The 25,720-nt window shown below is 51.6% G+C and overlaps 1 protein-coding gene across 5 annotated transcripts in view; it reads left to right on the top strand.

Moving 5' to 3' along the window:
* LOC108920686 (neuropilin-2-like) overlaps window positions 1-25,720 on the top strand; it is a 55,676-nt gene that overhangs the window by 15,937 nt on the left and 14,019 nt on the right. For 4 of the 5 annotated variants that reach the window (XM_018729622.2, XM_018729620.2, XM_018729618.2 and 1 more), the window contains exons 3-11: window positions 259-440; window positions 6,185-6,412; window positions 7,602-7,757; window positions 7,844-8,013; window positions 9,528-9,683; window positions 17,868-18,012; window positions 18,996-19,345; window positions 19,491-19,635; window positions 24,090-24,170. In XM_018729622.2, the coding sequence (XP_018585138.1) occupies window positions 259-440; window positions 6,185-6,412; window positions 7,602-7,757; window positions 7,844-8,013; window positions 9,528-9,683; window positions 17,868-18,012; window positions 18,996-19,345; window positions 19,491-19,635; window positions 24,090-24,170 (1,613 nt within the window). The remainder of the gene's footprint in view (window positions 1-258; window positions 441-6,184; window positions 6,413-7,601; window positions 7,758-7,843; window positions 8,014-9,527; window positions 9,684-17,867; window positions 18,013-18,995; window positions 19,346-19,490; window positions 19,636-24,089; window positions 24,171-25,720) is intronic. The other variant, XM_018729619.2, reaches the window with a different exon arrangement.

Here is a 25,720-nt window from a genome sequence, read left to right as displayed (position 1 = left end):
GAGTTTCAATTCCAGGGCCGCGTGCAGGGTCCCGCGTGAATGCAATAGGTGGCCGTCCGGGTTAATTTTGGGTGATGGGGGCGTTCGGTCTTATCGGTAAATCCTGTCTGAGCTGAAAGGAGGGGATGCGATGTTTTCTGTGGGAGTGCCACACAGCTCGCAGGGTCACAGTCTGTAGCGACCGCAGCAGGGTGGCTTTATCCTGGCTTTCCTGCCCCTTTAACCCGCTAATCTGTTTACGCTCTGTCTCCGCCGCAGGTACGACTTCATCGAGATCCGCGACGGCAACTCGGAGTCGGCGGACCTGCTGGGGAAGCACTGCAGCAACATCGCCCCGCCCGCCATCATCTCTTCCGGGCCCGTGCTGCACATCAAGTTCGTCTCCGACTACGCCCACCAGGGCGCCGGCTTCTCGCTGCGCTACGAGATCTTCAAGATAGGTCTGTGCAATGTGATCGAGCCTTAGTCGGGAAGGGGGTTTCCTTAGTAGGAGTAAAACCGAACAGACCCACAGTCTGCTTTTCGTGAGGCGGCTTCCCGATCAGGCCCCCTGGCGTAAGTTGTGTCTTGCCGGAGGTTTCCCGTAGACAGACTTTTTACCGTTCCGTGGCTAATTGTGGGGTAACAGAGATGCATGCTGGGAGTATCAGAGAGGTGAATATCCACCGGGATGCCGGAGAATCGGGGAATAGCCTCACTGACCGGGGGGAATGGTCTTCGCAAATGATGAAAGCTTGTCCAGCACTCCTGAGAAGAAGTGATGTCACAGGCGCCGCGGTCCGCTCAGAGAGACGGAGCGAGCGTGAGCGGTGTGCGCCGGCTCTGCGCTCCTATAGGGTAATGAACTCTCGGGTCTCAGCCACAACAAACAATCTGATATTGAATAATGATGAGATCGGATGCTATGTAAATGCGGTTGCCATGGCGTTAGCAACATCCCGCTGCTCCCTAGGAGTGTTTTTAAGTGTGTGTGTGTGCGAAACGGAGACAGAGCGGGGTTGAGGAGGTCGTCCCGCCGCTGCGGCGTGCATATGTGTGTCTCGCAGCATCTGTGTTATACCAGAATTATTGGTGTGTGTCCTACCAGAGTGGTGTGCGTGTCCCACGGGAGCTGTTGTGTGTGTACGTGTGCGGGTCCCGTCGGAGAGAAGCGCGTGTTCGTGCGTCCCGCCGAATCGATGGGGATGCTTCCTGTGCTGCCTCACCCAAGCGCGATTGTTTGTTTGAACATGTCAGGCTCTTGCCAAATATTTCCGAAAGCCGCTGTTTACAAGGTCGGGGAGAAGAGGGCCAAACGGTGCCAGAAAGTGAAGCTCCCGCGAGACACGCGTTTATTTACGCTGGTTTCGGCTGCCTGTGCGGACTGGAGGGCCGTGCTCTCGCCCTGTGATTGGATCTTACAAAAATACACAGCTCAACGTGACCACCCTGCTGCTTCCCCACAGCTGGGAAACAAGTCCCTCTCAAATCCTTCCTTTGCGCTCCGACGGGAAGTCGGTATGCTTTCCTTTGATGGGCAACACCGAGCGATAGCCTTGGAAAGGGATGTTTTCGGCCACTCGGCCCGAGTCTCTGCTTCGTTGTCGGCCATCGCACCTTGTCCCGTGTTTCCTACCTGGAGGCACCGTGCTACGGTTTTTCTGGTCAGGCACTCCCATCATTCTCTGCTCTCTCAGACCCTGAAGGGGTTTGTTCAGAGGGGAACATCCAAGCTCCTCTTGAGGGTCCCTTGGAGTGATGTGGACAGTATTGTTTGAGAGAGTTAAGAGTATTGCGCTCCGATGCTTCTTCCTCCCAGGTCTCCTCCCTCTGCCCCTCCACCTCCTCATCCCTTGGGCTGATGGAGACTCTTCTACCCAGTCCCAGTGACCCCTTCTGCTTCCCTTTTCTTCTGCCCTCATTACGAGGACCCCGGTGATTTAGTCACGCTTTCGTTTAAACCTCCAGCCACGCCTGCCTGCCTGCCCGCCTCTGATGCTGTTGCCACGGCGACAGCAGGAAGACTTCCAACAGAGCCCTGGCCCACCACTGGAGTATCAGCACCCGGGACGGGGTCAGCCAATTAGGGCTTTCCCTCTAACTGCCCCCCAGCCATGGCTTTCCCTCCCACCTGTGGCTATGTAGTGTAGAAGCCATGGTGGTGATGGCGGTCTTTCCTGCTGCTTAAGGGCTTCCGCGCTTATCTCTCGTTGCCTGTCCTTCTCCCGCTATGCTGTGACTCTCACCATCCGTACCCTGATAGAGTCAGTTGTTCTTCTCCTGCAGACACTCCTCTTCTTTGTAATTGCCAAACATGGTACCTTCATTGACAGCTACAGAGCTGCACTGCCCTATGGATTGGCAGGAAGTGCTGCAGTGATGCAAAGTGCAGTATCTTCATCCACACACACACACACACACACACAATCCATCTGAAACCGCTTGTCGCGGGGAGCCGGAGCCGAACCCGGCAACACAGGGTGTAAGGCTGGAGGAGGAGGGGACACACCCAGGACGGGACGCCAGTCCATCCCAAGGGACCCCAAGCGGGACTCAAACCCCAGACCCACCGGAGAGCAGGACCAGGCCCATATCTTCATCCATCCCTCCCGTATTGCAGCGCACTGTAGGCCGCGAGAAGAGCAAACGGGAGAGCCGGACGGAGCCGAACTGCAGCAGACGTACATTAATGCTGAAGTGATCATCCCGACCAGTACAAGACAAGCCGTTGAACGGGGGCAGATGGAGTCTTTCACACAGCACACGCGTGCGCCTTGCTCTGGGGACCCTCCCCCACCCCTCAGCCCCCCAGGGGGGACCAAGGGCCTGCTTTACTTCTACCCAGCAACCCACAATAACATCCTCGTTACTTCCCCCCGAGTGGACGCATCTCTCGCCAAATCCCCGCTCGTGGCTGGTGCGTGCCGGGGACGCGGGGCCGGGAGGGGCGCGTCGGCACTCCGGGGGGTGGGTGGCACATGGGGTTTTCGGCATGCTCATAAACATGAACTAATTGGCCCAAGGGCTGCTGGCAAGAAGGACTCAGCCATGCTGTGCACACACACAATGACATGCACGGGGTTGACGGGGTCATCCTTCGCGTTCACTAGCATGTGTGTGCGTTGACTTATTTCACCAGGGTGTGGTGGAGTGGTCACGCATCAGAAGGACAGAAAGGAGTCACAGCTCCCACAGACTGACACTGCAAGACTGTAGGAGGCTCTGGAAGACTGCGGGCGACAGTGGTAAATTGTAGTTTACTGCGGTAGACTGTGCGAGACTACAGGAGACCCTGGCTGGCCGTGGTAGACTGCGATATACCGTGCTAGACTGCGGTACGGTGCGAGATACTGCGTGGCACTGTGTGAGACCGTGCCTGCTAGGAGGCTACTGATGCACGTCGGGCACAGGTACGACGGCACGCCGCTAAGACCGGTGCTGTCTGTGCCCACACTGCCAGGCTGATATTTATATCTGAGTGTGGGAGCAGGGAACAGGGAGCAGCGCCAGAGCGAAGGCTGCTCTTTCCCAGAATACACGGTGTGCGCGTGCACGCACGGCCAACTGAGGCCCCGAAGGACTCAGTTCTCACTAGGGTGGCGGCGGCGGCGACGACGGCGGTGGCAGAAACACCTGACGGAGCAGAAATGCCGCTGGCTCCGGAACCAGCCTAGAGCTCCGTGTCCCATCTCCCGGCTCGGGTGGCTCCTCTGGGCGCGTCCCTCCAGAAATCGGCCACCCCGTCGTAAAATGCCCAAAGAGGAAGCTGCGCAGCCGGGAGGCGTCTTCTCTTTTTAGAGGGGCGTCGGTCGTTGTGTGCGGGCGACGCTCACGGCAGGCGGGAGGTGGGCGCGGGGACGGGGCTGGGCCCCCGCGCTCTCGGACCACCTCTCGGCGATTGGCGGTGCGCGGTCCGGCCGGGTCACCGCTGGGAAGAGGAGGTATAAATAGTTGAGGCATCGCAGTTATTTAAGAGTTAAGAGCTGCAGATTACTGGTTGTTTGTTTTTTGATCCCCTAATACCAATGTCCCCCCCCCCCCTGCACCACACTGTCTGCTCGAGACCCTGTCAACAGCTCCCTTTCTGTCTAGCTCACTTTCCCCTCTCTCTCTTCCTGTCGCCGACCGTACAGCCGGGAATAATGCTCTCTCCTCTTCACAAACTGTACCTGTCGGTTTGTTGAAGTGTATGTGTACAAGGCTTGATTGTGGGAGTTGCTGCAATTATCTCGCGTGCGTGCGTCGCAAGCGTGCGTATGCGGGAGATTGGGCGGGCGGGCGGGCGTCCACTCACCCACACGCTGCTGCGTAGGACACGCAGGTGCCCCCTGGCAGAACTGCGTGCGGAGCAGCGGAGGCAGGATCGCCGTTTTTCCCGGAGCCGCAGCGAAGCCGGATTGTCGAGGGGTAGGGAGCGCGCGTGTGCCGCGCGGCGGGTGCGAGCTCGACTCCCGACTCGGCATACATCCGAATACCCGATGAGCTGCGGGAGAACAGGAAAGTCGAGCCTGCCCATTTTTTTGCGTTTTCTTTTCCTCCTCCTCGCGTAAGATTTTGGGTTCGTGTGCCGAACGTGACCCACTTTACCCTGCCCCGCTGAGGAGACCGATGGGCGATTGGGAACAACAGCATGAAATATGAATCAGAGCGACGCCGTGACGTACACGCTAAAGATGTTGCTATGTGGCACGCTTCAGCAGGGCTTTCTGCACGATGCGACAGCCTTTTCCGCTGACTTCCGTCTCAGGCCTCTGTACCGGCACACAGCCTGCCTTGCGCAGTTTTACCGGTGGAGCGAGGTGAAAATGACCCAAGGGGTTTGCGACCAAAAGGTCCTTTAGTGCTCGGCCAGGAAAGAACATCTCACTGGAGTTATAGGACTTTAGTCTTCCAGTCCCGGGTCATCTGTACCTCATCCAGATTGATGTGAGGGGTTACCTGCTTCTGAGGAGGCCTCTGGCAGCCTGGCACAGCCAGCAAGGCTCTCCGGAGAGCATCGTGATGATTCCACGTTGCAAAGCATCTTGTCAGGGCTTCTGCACAGCTAACCAGTCACGGGAGCTCCTCACATGCTGTTTGTTTCAACATTGCCATCTGTGTCTTAATTACTACAACAGTTGAGGTTTGATCTGGTGTCTGTTGCTTTTAACCCTACCTGAGCACTTAAGCACATGACTGAACTAATGAGTTCTCCTAGTGAAGTTACGTAGTCCCTCTGTACTTAGGATTGTATTTGTTAAATGTCTGCTGGTTGCTGTTAGATGATGGATGGAACAGGTGGCGTAGTGGCTAGCTTCTGGGCTGTGGGTTTGAATCCGTCTGAGTCCACGTGGAGTTTGCGTGGAGTTCTCACCAAGTTTGTATGGACTTCTTCTCGCAATCCAAAGACTTGTGCAGAAGGTGAATTGCTGACTCTAAATTGTCCGTAGTGTGTGTTTAATTGCTCTGCTATAATATACATCCGTCCGTCCAAACCACTCACCCCATACGGGACACGGGGAACCGGAGCCTAACCCGGCACACAGGGCGTAAGGCCGGAGGGGGAGGGGACACACCTAGGACGGGATGCCAGGCCATCGCAAGGCACCCCAAGCGGGACTCGAACCCCAAACCCACCGAAGAGCAGGATCAGGAACAACCCACTGCGCCACCACATCCCCCTATAATATACATATCTAATAAAAATTGTTGGTAGTTTAGTGGTCGGGGGGTATGGTGGTGCAGCGGGTTCAGCCGATGCCCGCTGCGTGGCAGGTCTGGGGTTCGAGCCCTGCTTGGGATGCCTTGCTATGGGCTGGCATCTCGTCCTGCGTGTGTCCCCTCCCCCTTTGTCACTACGCCCTGTGTTGCTGGGTTAGGCGCCGGGCCGCCACGACCCCGCTCAAACGGTTCTTGCCGATGGGTGGATGGTAGTTTAGTACAGTAGATAGACTGTTTAGTGCAATATGTACATTGGATGAAAGGTGTCAGTTAAATACTTGTTAATAGCATTTGTATTTCGTTTTCTTAAATTTGGTTTTATGAACAGCACAGGCTCTAAACAGTATACAGTTCGACAGTACGCAGTGAAAAAGCCACAGCGAGGCCTCAGGGTCAAACGGTTGCAGTTTATCTCAGGTATTTTCATGCAGCACTTTCTAATAACTTCCAAATGGGTGTCCAAACGGTCCAGTCCTCCTCATGGTTGTGTGCTCTACCGTCGTAGGCTCAGACTGCTCTCGGAACTTCACGAGCCGGTCTGGGGTGATCGAGTCCCCAGGGTATCCCGACAAATACCCCCACAACCTGGAATGCACCTTCATCATCATCGTGCCGCCTCGCATGGAGGTGACCTTGACCTTCGTGACCTTTGACCTGGAGAACGATCCCTTGATGGTGTTGGAAGGGGAGTGCAAGTACGACTGGCTGGAGATTTGGGACGGTCTCCCACAGGGTGAGTCCGGGACACACAATCCAGCATGTGCTTAGTGCATGTTTGCTAGAAGTTGTTTCCATGGAACACGCAGAAAAATGAAGTGTGCGTTGGCGTGGCCTTTGTGGAACGCAGCTCGGAGCCTAAGCATGGATGATGTCCACGGTTGTTTTGTCCATATCGTCTAGGGAAGTAGAAGCACCTCCAATGACCACACCGTCGTCTTTACAGCATCGGGACAGAAGTATTGAGCTGTTGGGATGTAATTATTGATTACAGGGGTGGATGTGGGAGTGAGTGGAAGGCATACATATTAACCTTTGTTACCAGACTAAAACGGGGACATGAGTAATAGGGCAGTAGTATTTAATTCTCACTTGGAGCAGAGCCCTGTCCACCCCACCCTGCAGGGAGTACAACCCCAAAGGGATGGAAAGCAACATTTCTTGGCAATATAGTGAAGAAGCCAATGAAGCCATCAGCAGGACTGCGTTGTATTGTGGGAATACAGCACTGTGGTCAGAGACCAGAAGCCCCGGAGGGAGAGGTGTTCCACACGTGTCGCTTCCGTTTACCGCGTACTTAGTCTTGATATGCTAACCATCCGTGCTGTCGGTAAAGAGACTTATTTCTGCCATTTGCTCAAGAGCCTTTTTTTGAAATATCCACTTCTCCTCAAAAAAGAAAATCAATGCCCCTGATCGATTCCTTCTTATTTCATGGCTCCTTTAACGCTCTCCATTCCTCTGTCTGTGAGCGCCAAAACGATTTATGACACTGGAGGCCTCAGCCCCGTGTTGCCCAGCACCCAGGTAGCACACTCTTTACATTAGGTGCGTGTTGGCGCAGGCCGAGTTCCCGATTTAAAGTAGAGGAAAGGAGTGCAATATAAATTACTTTGGTCCGCGAATCGAGCGCATGCCAGGAGAGCACGTTTAATCTTGGGAGCTAGGTGGAGCAGCTAGCTCATCAGTGCACATTACACCCAGATCACTTGTCGAGCGGCATTAAGCGGGGAAACACAACCCGTATGTGGACCACCCCCCCCCCCCATCAGGGCTTGTCCACGAGTCGGCATGGACGAGCTAAATGACCATTTGCTTAAGTTTAATTGATTTCCAGTTTATTAAATGCTAGTCAAAGCCCAGGAGACCTCTGACCTGCACACTTGAGATGTGCCTATGATTCGTGCTATTGCGTGTGTCTGCAGTAGGGCCTCTGATTGGACGTTACTGTGGGACCAAGGCACCTCCTGAGATCCGGTCCTCTACAGGCCTCCTCTCCCTCTCCTTCCACACCGACATGGCGGTGGCCAAGGATGGCTTCTCTGCTCGGTACAACATGACGCACAGGGAAATCAGTGACAGTGAGTGTCACCTTCCTTAACTTTGGCTTTACCTGCACGGTCTAACCTGGTCCTGTCGTAGTTTCTAACCCTGTCTCCTCCAACAGCCTTTCACTGCAGCAATGCCCTCGGCATGGAGTCCAGGAAGATCTCCGATGACCAGATCACTGCCTCTTCCACCTTCAATGAAGGGCTCTGGTCCCCCAGGCAGGCACGACTCAACAACGAGGACAATGGCTGGACCCCCAGCGAGGACAGCAACAAGGAATATATTCAGGTGAGCCCACCTTTACGCAGCAATGTCACAGCAACTCTTTGTTGGTTAAGGAAGAGCAAGTACCCAACAAAGACTCTGAGAGAAAATGGGAAAGTGAATAATGATTTGCACATCTGCCATTTTCAGTGTTTGAGAAGACCCTGCTGAGGCTATGGCAACCAAGGCATGCGGGGAATAGCTAAGTCAGGTGGATACGTCCTGAAGCCAGGGGCTATCATTTGCTTTAGCACGCGGTCTGTCCAGCAGGAATCTTGACAGGATTTATGAGTGTGCACAAGAGGCTTCTGGGAGCTGCCGCTATACTCGGCCCTGAATCCCGATGGCCTTGGCTCGGTGAGGGCATAAGAGTCCACCTCGGGGCGCTACGCCAGTCCTTCGGAAGCAGGGGTGCTAAAGGCATTCTCCCTCCGAGGTACCTTCAATGGAGTGCCATCGCAGCAGCCAAGCCTTGTTCCTACATCCCACATGGCTGCGGTCAGGGCTTCCGCGGTCCCCACATGCCTCTATGAGTCCCAGCTGTTGTTCCGTGTTAGCACTTTGGAGGGGCGGTGGACGCCACGCACCGATGCACCCTCCTACCCTGGGGCGGAGAACGGCCCCCAAGCCATCGACAGCTGCTGTAAATGCCAACGTGCCTCACCACCCTAGTTCTCTCAGTTCCAACCTCTCAGTACGATTGGGGGGGATGTGTTAATTCATGTGAGTGTGTGTGCCAGTGCTGTACTGTCCAGTAACCTTTAGATGAGTAACTTTTTTCTTTGCTGACAGGTAGATCTCCACACCCCTGTGTTTCTGCCCTTGGGGCTGTGGATTAGGGTGGGGTTGGGGAGAGCAGGAGTGTGCAAGCCTGCACCGCACCTCTCGGTCTGCAACGCTATTCAGTGTTACGGTTAGAGTTTTAGAACCCTCCACTAAATGTTCTTCTCTGCATTGTTGGCAGCTCATTGGTCTCCGCTTTCTCCATTGCGGAGTCAGCTGGCAGCACATGGCGGCACTGATGGTAACCGCCAGCTGATTGATGAGGGTGCTTTACGGGTAATAAATAGTTATCCGTAGCCCTCTGTGATATTGATTCCCACATCAAGGTGCTTTTTTCTCCCCTTGGCGGGTATGCAGGGGTCTGTGAACAAGGCTCCTATCTCTGTGAACAACAGTAAAAACAATGTGTTTCTCCCTGTTGCTTTTCCCTCCAAGCTAATATGACAGACAAGCCATGGTGGGTCTCTTTAGTGACAGCTGCCACTTTGGTGTTCCCTGCATAACCTTGCGGTTCTCCCCTCCTCCCAGTGGAAAACACAACACGAATTGTCATTTGAGTGAAACTGAGATGACATGTGGGGTTGATCATCTGTGCTGAGAAGCAGGAGATTAGATTAGATTAGCGCTGAACTCGCGGCTATCGATCTGCAGCAGTGGGAGAAAGATCTCAGGGTGATGCTGGCTGATGTCTTTCGTGATCAAAGGCAAGAAGAAGATAGCTGAAATGTGTCTTCTTCTCACACTGCCTTGATCAGGTGGACCTGAGCTTCCTCAAGGTCCTGACCGGTATCGCCACCCAGGGGGCCATCTCTAAGGAGACACAGAAGTCTTACTTCGTCACTACCTTCAAACTAGAGGTCAGCACCAATGGGGAGGATTGGATGATCTACCGCCACGGCAAGAACCACAAGGTATGGTCACGGGGACCAGCAGACCTCGGTAAACTATTACTGTCAACCGTCCTGTGCGAATGCCTGGGTACATGAACATACACTATAGCTTTAGCCTGCAGTGTTTTATTCTTTGGCATCCTACTACCGGCCGCCTGTGGCCAATAAGAACTAGCACAGGGAAGGCTACCTACCAACTGGAACAATGGCTTTTTGTTGGTTTTTTTCCTTACGGAGTCACCTGGCGTGACCACCTGTGCTGGGGTCCTCTAAACACAGATAGCGTGGGAGACATCCACTGAAGCACTATCAAAAGGGACTTGACGGGGGTCATGGCCAACATCCATCTGGTTCAGCGACTGGGGTCTCATCTTCATCGCCCCGCTGGCATTTACACCGTGTTTGCGCTCAGAGCGCGGTTCCGCTTCGGCAACAAAATTGCTGGGAATCCTGGGAAACGCGCTTCCCTTCCCGCCTGAGTGCACGCGCTGCCCCAAAGTTGAGAGGATCTGAGACGGAGCCACATGGCTCTGAAGGAGGACAGACTTTCCCACAATCCCATACTGTAAGGCTGGGGGGGGGGGGCAGAAAAGAGAAACTGTAACGCTGCAGACTGTAAGACTGACACATGAGAGAGGCATTAGAGAATACTGTTAAAACCTGACAGAGGGTAAATTAGTGCGAGGCACTGAGTTAATGACTGCAGACTGGGCTCCACGGGGGGCAGGGTATAGCCTCCTCTTATCTACTTTATTACCTGGAAACCCCAGGAAATCTGCTTTATCACTGATTGCTTTAAGGGGGGGAACTGGAGAAAATCCAGACAGTGAGGTGAAGATTGGTGTAAAAAAAAAAAAGCAAACTCAAATTTTTTAGGCCATTACAAATTGGTGACAGGAGCTGAGATTGTCATTATTCATTATTTACGCTCCCACTGGTTTTTAATCTCTGTTTTTTAATCTCAAACGTAAATCACAGATTTCATGCCGAAGCCCTTGGTGGCCACTGTGTTTATGAGATGAGATTTATGAGAATTCAGATTTATTCAGATTTGTATTTTGTCGCAGTGGGAGGCCTTTGTGAGATGCGTCTGCTCATCTGTGAACGCACCTCAAGTCCCACTTACCGATGTCTTTCCGAACAATCATACTTGCTGTCTCTTGCCCGTTTTGAGAGCTTCTTGCTCTCCTTTGCAATTCCTCAAACTGTTCCTCTTTGGATTTATTTGAAGGATATCTTACAACCTCTCTATTATACATTTATTGGTGGACGAGTGTTTATTGTTTATGGGGGCAGCATGGTGGCGCTGCTGTCTCACAGCACCTCGTGGTGCGATAGGATGTGGGTTCGATCCCCACTCAGTCTGTGTGGAGTTTGCATGTTCTCCTTGTGTCTGCGTGGGTTTCCTCCGGGTGCTCTGGTTTCCTCCCACAGTCCAAAGACACGCTGTTCAGGTTCCCCCATAGTGTGTGAGTGACAGAGAGAGTGTGTTCCGCTGATGTATGGATGAGTGACCCAGTGTAAGTAGTGTATCTAGCAGTGTAAGTCACCACAGTGAATAAGGTGTGTGGGCTGATAATGCTACATGGTGTTCGTTGGAAGTCGCTTTGGAGAAAAGTGTCTGCTAAATAAATAAAGGTAAATGTATTTGTTCCCTTAAGAAGTAGTCGCAGCTACTGTATTCACGGCTGTTGACATAACAGTAAAGCCCGTTTTTCCATATTAACTGGAGCAGACTAGTTAAATATGTGTTCAGCTGCAGTCTCTGTGATGATGTCCTCCTAGTTCTGGCAGCCCAGAGCATATAATGGTTTTTGTCCCATCTGACTGTTAATTAAAATGAAAGTAAAAACAGTTTATATAAAGAGGCTTTATTGATAAATTTGATGTATTTAAACTTGAAATTGCAATATTTATCAAAGCTAAAAATAGAAAATATATCATTTTTTGTGGAAAATTATGTATCTGCCTTTTTTTTTTCAAAAAAAAAAAAAAAACCATAAAGGTAATGGGTGCTCAAAAAATTTTTGGATTGTAGGTAAGAGTACATAAGAGGTAAGAAGCAGAAGAGTAGCATCCTACAGTCCTGCAGGTGAGGACGTGATGCTGGTTGTGCTGTTGCCAGGGCTATTATTGGGGATGCTCACTCTAATGTCACAGCACAGCAACCCCCAACTCATCGGAGAGGACCGCGTGTTGTCGGTCTGACAAGATGACCATCTCTCCGGCAACACATTCCACAGAAAAAGCCATCAGAACAAGGGTGCAGTAATGTACGCTGATATTACAGCTTCTACCAGTGTGGCTATGTTGGGAAACGGAAACGGCACACAGGAGGCGAAGAGAACAAACTTCGGGGCCCTGCTGTCTGCGACACGCGAGTCCGTGTTCATGGCCTCGCTTTTTTACCTCCCGGCGGTCCTGTAATAGCCTGGCAGTGTCCGGGCTCAGATCTGATGTCACGCGAACCCAACGATGTTCCGGTTGTGGGGCAAAGCAGGGATGGGGAAGGGTCACGTGGCGATGTAGAGATATGTGGAGGAGAAGCCTCGAAGTAATGGAAAGCGAAAGAGTCCCCTGCTCCCACCTCCAACTGTTCTCTAAATGTTATCTTTTCCGAGCAGGTGTGCGGCACGTGGGGCTCGGGAAGCAGGCATCAGAAATAATTAGCCAAGACAAATGCAGATTTGGAGGGAACGTCAGCCAGGCCGATTGCCGAGAAAGGCCTCCGTGGCAGTTTGGGAAGATTGAACCGTAGTTAAAGGTCCCTGGATGTTCTTGCGGTGCTTGTCTGGACTGCCGACCACAGTCCAACCCCTCAGAGGGGGCTGCAGGTCTCCATGGTGAGATCATCCATGAAAACATTCACAGGAAGTGACGGTTGTAGCATTGTGTAGTCTCTACATTTGTGGCCCTGTTAATTGTAATGATAATATGCACACCTGTTGTTTTACAGGAAAACCGTGTAACAGGAAGGTGTTGTTGCACTACAATAATTAGAAATATTTTTTTCAGTGATTTAGCTGGAATGCTGTTGGATCACCGTGTAGTTACCTGCAACACTATAGTGTTACTATGGTAAGACTGTCGTTTTTAGTCATGCATTGAATACCGTGTATCAAGTACACACACTTGCACACACAAAAACAGGACACACTGTGCAAAGGTTGGAGACCTGGATAAGAGGGTCCGAAGGAGACGTGCTCACATGACACTGCACCCGTTCTGGCACATTGAGTCAACCAATGGCACTTGTCAGAGAGACAGTGCTGGACTCTTGAACACATAGTGTAGCTCCTATTGTCAGCATCTTTACTTGGAAAGAGATAGGAGGGATGGGGCTTGGGAGGTGGCGATAAGAAGACGACATGGGGTTGCATAGTGAGGGATTGTGGAACCGTGAAGGGAGGTACGGAGTTTAGTGCAGCATGAGAGACTCTTGAAGAGCGATGGGGGAGAGATTAGCAGTAGTGGATGGGTGAATGGAGACAGGTCAGAGCGGGTGGGAGGGGTCGAGGGAAAGGACGAGAGGCGGAAAAGACTGAGAAAGAGCAAAGCTAACGTCTTGGACGGAACAATGAAGACTGACCATTTCTCCCTCTGGTGCTCTTGGCTTCCAGTCGAACATCTCAGAACTTGGCCAAGATGGGAACATGGAGAATAGCTCTCTGCAGAAATTACTTCTCAGCCCACGGGTCATCTCACGGACCCCCCTACTGTAACCTGAACCTCCACCTCCAGACAGACTAGGCCGCTGCGTTCCGACCCCTGCGGGTCTCTCTCTAGCTACGTGACACACGAAGGTGACTGTTCAACCAGGCACGCAAAAATAAATGGGACCCTCTTGTTCTGCATTAATTGCCGCAGCTCCCTATAGAGCAGCGCTGCTTCGAAATGAGGCTGCGTTCATTCACCCATTCCCCCGATGAGGTGATGAATAGTTAAATACCAGCGTAGCCAGTGTCCCGTTTGTGCCCATGTGTGACATTTGCCCGCTGAGGGGTCTTTATTATTTCATCAACTTCCACGCAAGCAGACACAACATGGGCGCGCTCCCCAAGTCCGATGCTTGAATAATTCAGCAAGTCTTGGCCGGCTTCGTCACCGGGAGGGGAGACCCTCCCGTTGTCAGGCAGATTGGACTTCACCAGGCTTGGAGAGAGTCTTTGGGCCTGCTGCCAAACCTCATACACCTTCATACCTGGGCCTTACAAACTAAGCAATCCTTTTACACATGGGCTACCTGCTACTTCTTCCTTGGGACCCCCGTCACCGGGAAGCTTTCCTCAGGCACGCGCGCTCATTCCGACAACCCCCTCTTCACGAACAAGCACGCCGTCTCGGCCGTGCCGCGCAATGGTTCTGGAGTGGCTGGATTTACGTTTGTCCGGCGCTGCGTGGGTGGTTTTTCATTCTTGTTTTTTTCCACTAATTTTTACCAACTTAATACTGTTTGACCCAGACAGATCCAGTTTAGAAAAAAGCACTTATGGTTTCCTAGAAAAAATATGTAAACGCTCAAAATGGAACTCTCCCTGTGTTAGGCTTGCAGAGTTGAGGGACCCCTGACTGCCAAGGTGAGGAATTGAGAGAGAGAGAGGGATCTAAGGCCAGTGTGGGAATGAGCAGCAGGAGACATCAGCCCTCAGGGCATCTCTGCCCTCCACCCCGAAGCGAGGGAAACTACAGGAGTGCAGCAGAGACAAGCCGAAGGGGGGCACAGGCGGCCAGAAATGGGCAGATGGGGGGGGCTCGAGCATCTGAGACAAAACTGCAGACAACCACAGCATCCTGCCTGCACAGTGAGAAACAGGATCTGTTTTCTGTGAAAATTGGGACTTTGGGGAACTGGGATTCTACATTTCAAACAAGCATAAGTCATGTTTTTGTTTTCATTTTTTTTAATGGGATTTCTTGCTGCTCTGCTTCCCCCTCCCACACACACTCAGGTCACCCCTCGAACCGACAGCAGAAGCTTTTGTTCCCTTTCGATTTTGCAGATTGCATTATTCCCCGTATGCGGAAGTCCCCGCGGATTAGCTGGCCCGGGTCTGTCGCATCCCTTAATATCTGCGGGGAGGGGGTCGGAGTGGACCGGCGCCAAGGTGGATCACCCTCACGGGAGAACGCGCACAACCGGAAGCAGGATCCATTTCTCCCTCCTAAACGCAGGAAATACCATGTTGTCTCTTTATCACTGGTGGTGTGTGAGGTTAACCTCAGCGCAGCAGTGACCCGAGGTCAAGCACCCCTGTCCCCCGCCACACCCTGCTCCTCACCACCGTGCTGTAACTAATGTAACTGAAAATGGTGGAAGCACACAGCCGCAGTGGGTAAGCCTTGCTGATTGATGTACCCAGCCGGAACGGTTCATGGAGGGGAAACGCAGTGCTTCCCCGACAAAAAAGGCAGCGTCTGCAAGCTATTCCCTGGCTGCCTGTCTGATACATTACTGTAATGTGCCTCTGGTTTGCCCTGGATTCCTTCCTTTTCCCCCAACCATTTAGCCCTGAATAATAGCAGTGATGCCCAGCAGCGACGCCCCACATGCCTCCTGGGGCTGCTTCCATGCTTTTGATTACTGCTTCACCTACCTCTCTGCCGGGACCCAGTCGCTTGCCGGCGGGAAGCTCAGCTTTTCTCGGGCTCCTCCGCCCCAGCTTAAAACTGAGGATATCTGGCGAGGGAGGCTTGGGAACGACGGATGACCTGCTTCTCCGCTGTCGACAGAAAGTATGTACCGTGGGCCTGCTGGGCTTCTATGGCCCTGATCGTAACGCAGGCTCGAGCAGAATCGTGGTTTGGGGGCATCTGCCGGGCACTCGGGCGGCACGGGGGTGGAGTCTGCGTGGTGCCACTGGATGGAGACTGAATTTGTTTGGCCCGGTGTTCAGAATTCCCCCGTTCCTTGAAATGGGCCATTAACAGAGGCGCCTCCCACAAACAGGGTGCTCCGGGAAACGCGCAGCTTTGTGTTCTTCCAGACGGAACGCAAGTGCCCTCGTTCGCTTTTCTGCCCACTTTTGCTGAAGTTGTGTAGTTTGATGATGCCAAGGCAGACTGCTTCAGCTCGTCCGTATTCCATATACGCAGATGATACAGAGGTTCGAGCTTCAGCGACTGCTTCTCTCGAAGATAATTATACATTTCAAACATACATGGCGTCACACATAGGCTCATTTCAAGTGGTTCACAGTTTTCTCTCTAATTCTGACATTGGGGCTCATTAATCGAATGGGATGTTTAATATCCATAAAGGAACCGTTGGGACTACGGGGATTTGTGACATACAGAGGATGTATTTGAGCTGTTGGGAAATTATGTCATCCACAGGAAACAAGGTCAAGAGTACAGTGGGCGACATTAGTTCATGCATATCCCAAACAGTGGAGCTGGAGCCGCCAGTTGCGCGTTCTGCAAGTGAAGGCTTAGGGCGTACGGAGCAACAGAGAGGGAAAGCGAGCAGAACTGCAGCTCTAGACGTCAGGCGGCCTTGACAACGCTACCAGTCAGCTTCCTGTCACCGGGGTGTGGAAATGTGTCATTAACGGCAGCTGTGTGTCTGCCAGTTCTTTGCAGGTGGGGAATTCGATCGGTCGGCTGACCGAGAGTAGTATGTGAGTCTCTGGGTTGGACTGCTCTACCATACAACCGTCTCTTCACCGGAGATGTTCACAGTACCTTCTTGGACACCTTGTGATTCACACACACACACACACATTGACTGAAACCGCTTGTCCCGAGCGGGGTCGCGGCAAGTCGGAGCCTAACCCGGCAACACAGGGCGCAAGGCTGGAGGGGGAGGGGACGCACGCAGGATAGGACGCCAGTTCGTCGCAAGGCACCCGAAGCGGGACTCAAACCCTAGACCCGCCAGAAGGCAGGCACAGGTCAAACCCGCTGTGCCACCATGCCCCCCTCACCTTGTGATATTGGGGATAAATTATTTTTTACACTAAGGGCAGAGTGTAGTGGAGAATCACCCATCAGACCCACTGTTACAGTCTTCGCAGAACCTATATCCAATAATTACACCTAACAATCCTGTTATTACTTGTCTACCTGGGTTTTGATCCTTATGTCTGTATCAGTTTTTTTGGGAAGGAGTTACTCTTGCTTTTGTAAATTTGTGCTCGGCGTGACCGCGGAGTTGGGGCCGAGTCCAAAACGGAAGGACGCCACTAGTCTTTCCAGGCGGGATCCTAACCCACATTTCTCCAGGGAAATCCCAGCAGCCTCATTGTGTCAGCAGATTGGGATTAAACACGCCAGCATAGCAAATGTTAGCACGGCATGTGGTCATGGTTAAGCGTCTGCTCTTAAATGAATTGCATCGACGAGGCCCGAAGGAGACATGACGCACGGAGAAGCATGTCCGAGATTTGGTAATAAGTATATGTCTGAGTAATTTAAGTGTTTTTCAGTCATCGCTGAGAGCAGAAGTCCTGAGTTCTCTACACAGTATGTGGCTAATGTTCTCCATCACTCACCTGCCTGATGGCGCGGGGACCTGTGAATGCAACCTGATGGCAGGCATTCTGCTTCAAGTCACTGAGTTGATGCATGATGGGTAGTATTGTTCTACCTGCCAGTGGGTGGTGTTCCATTCCATTCTGGAACTCATTCCATAGACCTTTTGCTACTACTACATCTTAAGAATCACTGTCTTTCATCCATGCTATGAACGACTAGAACTCCAGCACAAGCCTCTAGGCAGAGTGAGGAGAACCTACGGGTCACACCAGATGGACCCTTGGTTATAGGATCCCTGGGTCAGTTGCTCCCCTTCAGTCCGGCTGTTTTGTGTGTGCAGTGGGGTTTGATGCCCCCTCCTCTGACCTTCTCCCTGTCCCCCACGCACTGTTCTGCGAGACACCACTCGCGAAACTAACATGTTGGACAACGGGGTGACGAGAGGTGTGTGCGTTATCAGAGCTTGTCATCTCATCGCTTTCCGACACAGCCAGACCCACATTTTGTAATACGCTGGCTTCCTGAGCAGGAGTTTGGGAGATGGCGTGACCCTCAACTCCCCCCTCCCAAATCCATCAACATTCTGTGAAAGAAGATGCTCTGCAGCCTGTTAGTATCTCCCCAAACACACGTGTGTGTGTGTGTGTGTGTGTGTGTGTTCGTCCTGTTTTCATTTCAGCACTGGGGCTCAGGACTAAGGGCCTTCTTGCTGTCTTCTCTACCTTCGTTCAGGTTTTCCATGCCAACACGGACCCTTCAGAGGTTGTCCTGAACCGCATTCCCCAGCCGGTTCTGGCTCGCTTCGTACGGATCCGCCCGCAGAGCTGGAAGAACGGGATTGCCTTGCGCTTCGAGCTGTACGGCTGCCAGATCACTGGTAAGGTCTTCCTTTTTTTCATGTGTTCTCAAATCCTGTGAGACTCAGCCATTCGGTACACACCTACCTCAGCCATCACGATTACACAGACACTTCACCGTCCAACTGATCAGCACTAGCTGTTGGCAACGATTCCGTTTTCTCTGCGACTTAACACAACAATTCCCAGAGGACACGTTGTTCTGCTTGTCATTTTCCAAGCATCCTCCTGGTCTGCTCTGCAGCAGTTTGGGGTTCTTTAACGAGTGAAGTGTTGTTGGGGGGCACATGGAGCTCACAAGGCCCCTCACCTGTATCCCCTAGGGTCAAGTCCGCCATCTCCCTACAGACCGCAAGGGTAGTTCCTTCATTAGCTTTATATCATCTACCATCTCTGTCACAGGTCTCACAGTCAACGTGTGTTGAGCGCTCTATGTAGAGAGGGGCGTATTGTGTGTTGCGTGCTGTGTTTTTCATGCTAAGTCACGTTTTGTCGGTTTAATCCGAAGTGTAGTCCTTCCGTAACCTCAAGAATCTCACCGTCACTGTACGAATGGAGTAGCTGTGTGTTTGTTGCTATTCTTGTTGCTGTGCCTCTCAGGTACAGCTGAGGCTGTGGTTTTTTCTAGACTGTCCCACGATCTTCTTGCTGACTCACTTGCGCTGGAGTAACCTCTTCATACCTTTGACTGCTGTACTTCAACCACTGTTTGCCAGCTTCAAAACCTTCACCCGCCATTTCCCTCAAGCGTGCTCATAAATATCAGACATTCTCATCAAACACTCAATGCACAGTCTTTGGCATACATGAACACACCCAGCTGATTTTTTTTACTGTTACTGTTTATTTATTATTTACAAGTCACAGCTCTGCTGTGACATAACACCATGAAACATTGATCTCTGTAGCCTTAAAACGTCAATCTTCCTGTTTCTCTCCCTGCTCCTTGCTCCTCCTCTGTCCCACTCCCCACCTCTTCTCCCGCTGTCGCCACCTACTGAAGACGCCCCCTGTTCAGAGATGCAGGGAATGCTTTCGGGCCTTCTGCCAGAGTCGCAGATCTCCGCCTCCTCCATGCGGGACATCCACTGGTCTCCGGGGGCAGCGCGGCTGGTCGCTAGCCGTTCGGGTTGGTTCCCCGGCCCCACGCAACCGCTGGCAGGCGAGGAGTGGCTGCAGGTGGACCTGGGAGTGCCCAAGGCAGTGCGCGGTGTCATCACGCAGGGGGCGCGTAGCGGGGAGGGCAGCACTAGTGCGGAGAACCGGGCCTTCGTCAGGAAGTATCGCGTGTCCCACAGCATGAATGGCAAGGACTGGACCTTCATCATGGATAGCAAGACCAACCTTCCCAAGGTCAGTGGGAGACACAACACTTTGGGCTGAGCTCACACTTTTTTTTTTTTTCTCAGCCCCTTGGAACAGCAGACCCTCTCATCTTGCCTTCCCCACTAACCATTGCAGCTGTTAACGCACCAACTTTGTGTCTGTCCCTGCACAGATCTTTGAGGGAAACACTCACTACGACACACCTGAGGTGCGCAGGTTCGAGGAAATCACCGCTCAGTTCATTCGGATTTACCCTGAGCGGTGGTCGCCAGCAGGCATTGGCATGAGGATGGAGGTTCTGGGCTGTGACCTGCCTGGTAAGTGGCAAAGCCTCTTCCCCCAAGAGCCATCCTCTCTGTGTATGTGCAGAAACCCATCAGTTTTCTGTTGGGATAACAACCCCACTGGTGCATGCTCCACCCTCTAGCTCTGTTGCCATAGTTACAGCACCCCAAACCCCTCTTCAGAGGAGACTGATCTTGTTGACTACCCATCTCAGTGCTCGTATGGTAGGAAGGTTAAAAGGCAGGCTATAAAAAGGCTTCCCCAACCGCTCTGACTCTGACGTGATGCATGGAGATGTGATCAGAGCGGTGCAGACAGGACTGGGACCGGGTCCAACGGCAGACCTCTGCAGTGTGACAGAGCTGCTGAGAGCTGCACTGTCAGCACACAGTGCTCTCTTCGTTCAAGTTCCCTCTATGGGTCCCTGATTCCCAGTCCCCTATCCCTCTTTCAGAACGAAGACAGGCCGGCATAACGTGGTTTAAAGATGGGTAGCAAGTAGCGGGTATCAGCAAAGGAGGGAGCGGATCTGGGCTTTGACAGGGAAGCCTCCAATCTGCACACCAGATGTGCACCACACAGGAGGGCAGGGCACAGCCTCTTAGAATGCAACCTCACTTATAAACAACTGGCCTCACGCAGGAGGCTAAGGAGCGGAGGGACGCCTGTTCTCAGTTTGTATGCTGAAAGATTTTACGCACACTGTCGCGCATTTTCTCTGACACCCATGCCCACTTCCGCACATACGCAGATATGCTTTTAAAGTCACACAATACAGATAGTGTGTTTGGCACAGGAACGCTAACACTGACATATACATACTCATGAGACACGCACAGGAACGGTCAGACACACAACACACCCTGTCCATGCCAACATGCCATCCTAACACAGGTGTTTGATGACAAGGGTCTTATGGGAAGAAGGTCAGCTACTGTCACAGCTGAAAGGTAAGATTGGAGACAGAATAGTTATTTCCTTGTTTTTATTTGGAGTTTTTATGTAATTGCTTTCCAATGGACCGGCTTTCCATTCAGGATATACAGTGCCTCACACCCTATGTGTCTGCGATAGACTCTAGACCTCCGTGACCCTGCCTAGGACGAGTGGCTGTTCATCATCAATTTATAGATGGATGGATGGATGGGTGGGTGGTTTTTCTCTTATGGCTGCAATCATGGAGGTAATAAATGTTCAAGGAACTGCATCAGCCCCAGATGACAACAGATGTTTTCACCCCCAGCCTTTTACTCTCAGCAAGTGTCCTGGAGAATCTGTTGCTCCTTAGTACCTGTGACTGCGAAATTGACGTTCATCCTAAATACCTCTTCCATATCACATACACAGGATGCTGCAGTCATGGAAAGCCTCTCACCACTGCAGGAAGAAAAGCTGATAAATAAGCCATAAAACACAGCGCTAGTGGTTTGTCTGAGACAGATCATGAGAAGCCACACAAACCTCAGATATCGCACTCAGCGAACCTCTCTCTTTCTGTTATTAATTATTGAAGCCAGCAGGGTGGCTTCCCAAGACCCAAGGGACCCAGTGTTTAGCAATTATTAGAAAGCTTGTCAAATGGCACCTGATCAGTTCCCACAGTTTCATTTTCTTCATATGTGCATGCTTCTTTCTAAATGTTCCCCAGAAGCTGAAAGATTAAAGCCCAGTGGATTTCTCTGCATCACCTAGCAAGTTCATTAAACAGGGTCCCCAGTAGATGATTCAGCTGCAAGGAGGCAGCCCTGGCGCAGCGTAAATCGAAGGGATGTTGGAGATAAGGGACGTGTTTCCTTGTCGACGGAGGTTAGCCGCCAGATACATGTACCGGATACTCTCAAGAAAAGACACAAAGCATAGAGAATCTTCTTAATTAAATCCTCTCTTCGGATTAATTAAAACTTTCAGCTGCACAGTAATTGGTTTGGCTTTTTTTTTTTTTTTTTACTGAAAATAACTTCATTGTTCTGCAATCCTGAAGGGTGTACAGCCACAATCTCTAATTGAGATGGCGAGAAAGTTTTTGATTAGTCCGTTGCTGGAGGCTGAGCTGTCGACGGTAGCTTGCGATGTGCTCACCGACAGCCAACGGACAAGCTGTGCCCGGTACCAGCCTACGATGAAAGGGCAGCCTTGGTGTTACTGGCGTTTCTTTCCAAGGGGCACACTCCAGAGAAGGGGTCTTCGATCCTGTGTCTTCAGACAACTGTTGCCAGGCTCTACTCCGCGGTTCAGATGCGCATTTGAGGGAAGGCTCTCTCGATAATTGGAATTTTTTTTAATCAGTATTGAAAGATTGCTGCATCAGGGTCTTTGAAGGTGATATGGCCACATTCCAAAGTAGAGGTGAGGTCGCACTCCTAGCAGGCTCCTGCAGGAGTCCATGGTCAATGGAAAGGGTCTCTCCAACCAACCCTGAGCTAGTCATCCATCTCAGTGTAGCATTGATACTGTATGTACTGCGTTTTCCATAAGTTCTCAGCGCATGGCCTTCTGTGTTCCAGTGTTGCAGTGCTGACGTTCTGCCCTCTGTTTAATCCAGCTCAGAACCCCGTGAGGTCTCTCACTACCTGAGGAGGCCAAGTTTAAGGAAGATGGCTGTGGTGTTCCTCGGGGCAGGAAACGAGTTCCCTGGAGTTCCCTTTTAGAGCTGGAGCACATTTCCTCCAGTGGTGGTTGCAGTTTTCGCTATGTTGTAGAGGGAGCAAAGGCAGTCCCTGCCTTGCCCACTGTTCTGGCCCTCTGCCGCAATGATTGACAGGTCCTGTGCCACCTAAAGGTCAGAGTGTCTGTACCGTGACAAGGAGTGACCTTTAGAAGCGGAGAGGGAGGAATCCTAATGGATTCGCCTTGGCGACATGGAGCTGCCTGTCTGCACATCTTGCAGGGGTAGTGGTGGAGATGGGGGGAGCTGTGAGGTTAGGGTGGGGGGTGAGCAGGCACAGGACAGGTGGCAAGTTCCACGTGAAGGGCGGGAGGAGATTGCATGGTGTGTCCTTCCCTCTCTCTCTCTCTCTCGCTCTCTCTCCCTCCCTCCCTTTCGCCGGTGACGTCGGCCAGCCTTACCGCAGGGGGTTAATTGCATCGAGAAAAGGGCACGACATTAATGCCGTTTAATGTCATAAATATTACCAGCCAGGTGTCCTTTCATGTGAGGGTTTACAGACATTTAACTGCATTTATATATTTATAGTGCGAGCCTTCTTGTTGCTTTTCATGTTTGTCTGCGGAGTATGTGCGATTAGCACACTCCCCTATGTTTCCCTGCCAATTAAGTCAGCAAGGTGCGGAGGAGAGAATCGTGGGGGCAGCCGAGGAGCCCTCGAGGAGCCGTCGTGCGCCTCGGCCCACTGATAACCTGTCAAAGATCTTATGACGTCATGAGGGCAGATGTCGGTGTGTTTCCAGATGTCTATGTGTAATTATCGTCTCCAATGGTGTTCCTCAGCAGAGGTGCCAAGAGCTAATGTGCTGTTCGTTTAACAGGCAGTAAACTTGCCCTGGCGTCTTGGGGGTTTTTTTTTTTGTTAGGGTGAAGTCCCATTAGACACACGGCTTTTGCAAAGTGCTTACCATGAACTGCTCTAGCAATTCAATAAAAATCTTCCTGCCGGTTGCTTTGGATAAAAGCATTTTCAAAGAAATAAATGTTCAGCCAAGGGTACGACAGCCCCTCGGTGAGGAACTCTGCATAGCTGGGAACCCAACGGGAAGGTTCTACACTAACCAGTGGGAAGGCTTCATCGTTCAACAAACAAATCATGCGAGGAACAACAGAACAAACTAATCAAGAACAATGAGTTGAAATTCCCCCTGGGGGCCTGTGGGATTGAGACATTAGCTGGTGAACTGATGTGATGTGGTGAGTGTCTGAGGGCCCAAAGGGCCACTGCTTAACCCTCCCATTTACCCCCACCCCCGAGGGGGTGCGGCCCTCCCCTCTGCTCTGAATCAGATCCATGTTACCCGTGGTTAGACTTCTTTAAACAGTTTGCAGAAGGCATTCTGCTCTAAGTAGTTTCCCAGATGTCGACCACGTGTGTCTATGTATGTGAGTCCCAGTGTGTGAACCTCTGTAAGAGAGTGTGTTATGGAGAACTGTTCCCATCCCTCTGTGGCCTGGGCACACTAGGTTCCTGTCTTCTGCTCCCAGGCCAGCCTTGGGTATGAAAATGGTGAAGGGTTCGAGCTGGATGTCCTCCAGCCTGTCAGCACCAGGTCAGCTTTGGAGGTGTTGTCTGCAGAGCACGCTCTCTGCATGCCAAGGTCACCGGGGCAGGACTATCCATCAGTGGGAGGAGCTGAGAGGAGCAGCAGCATGAGCAGTCATAAGGGCTATTATGTGTCATATGGTTGACTTTTCATGGAAACATCACTCAAAGCCTTCCATCCAGGTTAAAACAAGAGTCACTTTGGCTGCTGGGGACTGGAAAAAGCTGACAGAAGGGTCTCACTCTCTAAGCTAGTGTTTGCTGTGATCCCACAGAAACCACCTCCCTCTCTGAGATGGCCACACCCACTGTGCCCCACCCAGTAGAGAGCAGCACCGCCCACCGAGCAGGCGCAGGTGAGTTTCAACCTCGTGCCAGATTAAGTACTCAAGACTCTGCCAACCTTATGGCACAGAAACCAGGTGACAGCATCATCCTGCTGCTCTGAGAAGCGAAGGCCCATCAGAGTGTTCACCGAAGCGAGTACAGAATATTAAATGCAGCGCATATGCACTGAGGGAGCGTATGCAGTGTGTATGCAATATATGCCATACATTATATTTGCATTTATTCATTTAGCAGATGCTTTTCTCCAAAGTGACATACAACCCGCAACAAACAAATATGTTTATATACAGGGTGTTGATGGAAGCATGTGAGTGTATCATACAGTGGTGCTCGAAAGTTTGTGAACCTTTTGGAATTTTCTCTATTTGTGCATAAATATGACGTAAAATGTGACCAGATTTTCAATACACACACACATTTTCAGAACTGCTTGTCCCATACGGGGTCGCAGGGAACCGGAGCCTAACCCGGCAACTCAGGGCGTAAGGCCGGAGGGGGAGGGGACACACCCAGGATGGGACGCCAGTCTGCCGCAAGGCACCCCAAGCGGGACTCGAACCCCAGACCCTCTGGAAAGCAGGACCCGGTCCAACCCGCTGTGCCGCCACGCCCCCCATAGATTTTCGATAAAGTCCTAAAATTAGACAAAGAGAACCCCATTAAACAAATGAGACACATGACATTGTACTTCATTTATTTATTGAAGAAAATGATCCAATGTCACATGCATGTGGCAAAAATATGTGAACCTCTAGGATTATCAGTTCATTTGAAGGGGAAATTAGGATGAAGTGTTTCAGTCAATGGGATGACAATCGGGTGTGAGTGGGGGATCATGTTTGGGAACCCAACAAGAAGGTTCTCCACTACCCACTGCCAAGGCTTCATTGTTCAACAAACAAATCATGTGAGGAGCAACAGAACAAATTAATCAAGAACAATGAGTCATGAAATCCCTCAGTGAGGGATCATGAAATCTGATCATGTTTTAGCTCATATTTATGCAGAAATAGCGACAATTCTAAAGGGTTCACAGATTTTCAAGCACCACCGTACATACGGTGTGAGAATCAAATGTCCAAGAGCAAAGTGTTTAGCAGTTAGTGAATATATATATATGATATGTGATGTTGTGCGTATTCATCATTACATTGACATTTACCACACACGCGCACGCACTTGCACAGCACTGCCCCTCCAACTGCCCTCGGCTCCATTGATGTCCTGCCTTGTGCATTAATTGGGTAAGTGCCTGACGATGAGGAGCGAGTGGCTGATTGATGTCGCTTAGGCTGGTCGATATCTGTCCTGGCTGTACGCTGAGCAATGGGGCTACAGGGCTAAGGGCAGGGGAATGCTAATTACTGCTGTCCTCCCTCACATCTCTGCGACAGGGAGCTGGGTGTGTTTGCGCTCTGGGGGGGCTTCAGAAGCTCAGATTCCGTCACATGTGGACGGTTGCCCTTCAGCATCCCAACTGGTGTGGAAACTTTGACTTAACTTTTGCAGAAAAGTAAGGATTTTATCTGTTAGCGCTGGGGGGGCCTTCCGAACTTGG

The sequence above is a fragment of the Scleropages formosus genome, chromosome 12 (assembly GCF_900964775.1).
Source record: "Scleropages formosus chromosome 12, fSclFor1.1, whole genome shotgun sequence".
Classification (NCBI taxonomy): domain Eukaryota; kingdom Metazoa; phylum Chordata; class Actinopteri; order Osteoglossiformes; family Osteoglossidae; genus Scleropages; species Scleropages formosus.
This window is presented reverse-complemented; position numbering and strand designations above follow the sequence as displayed.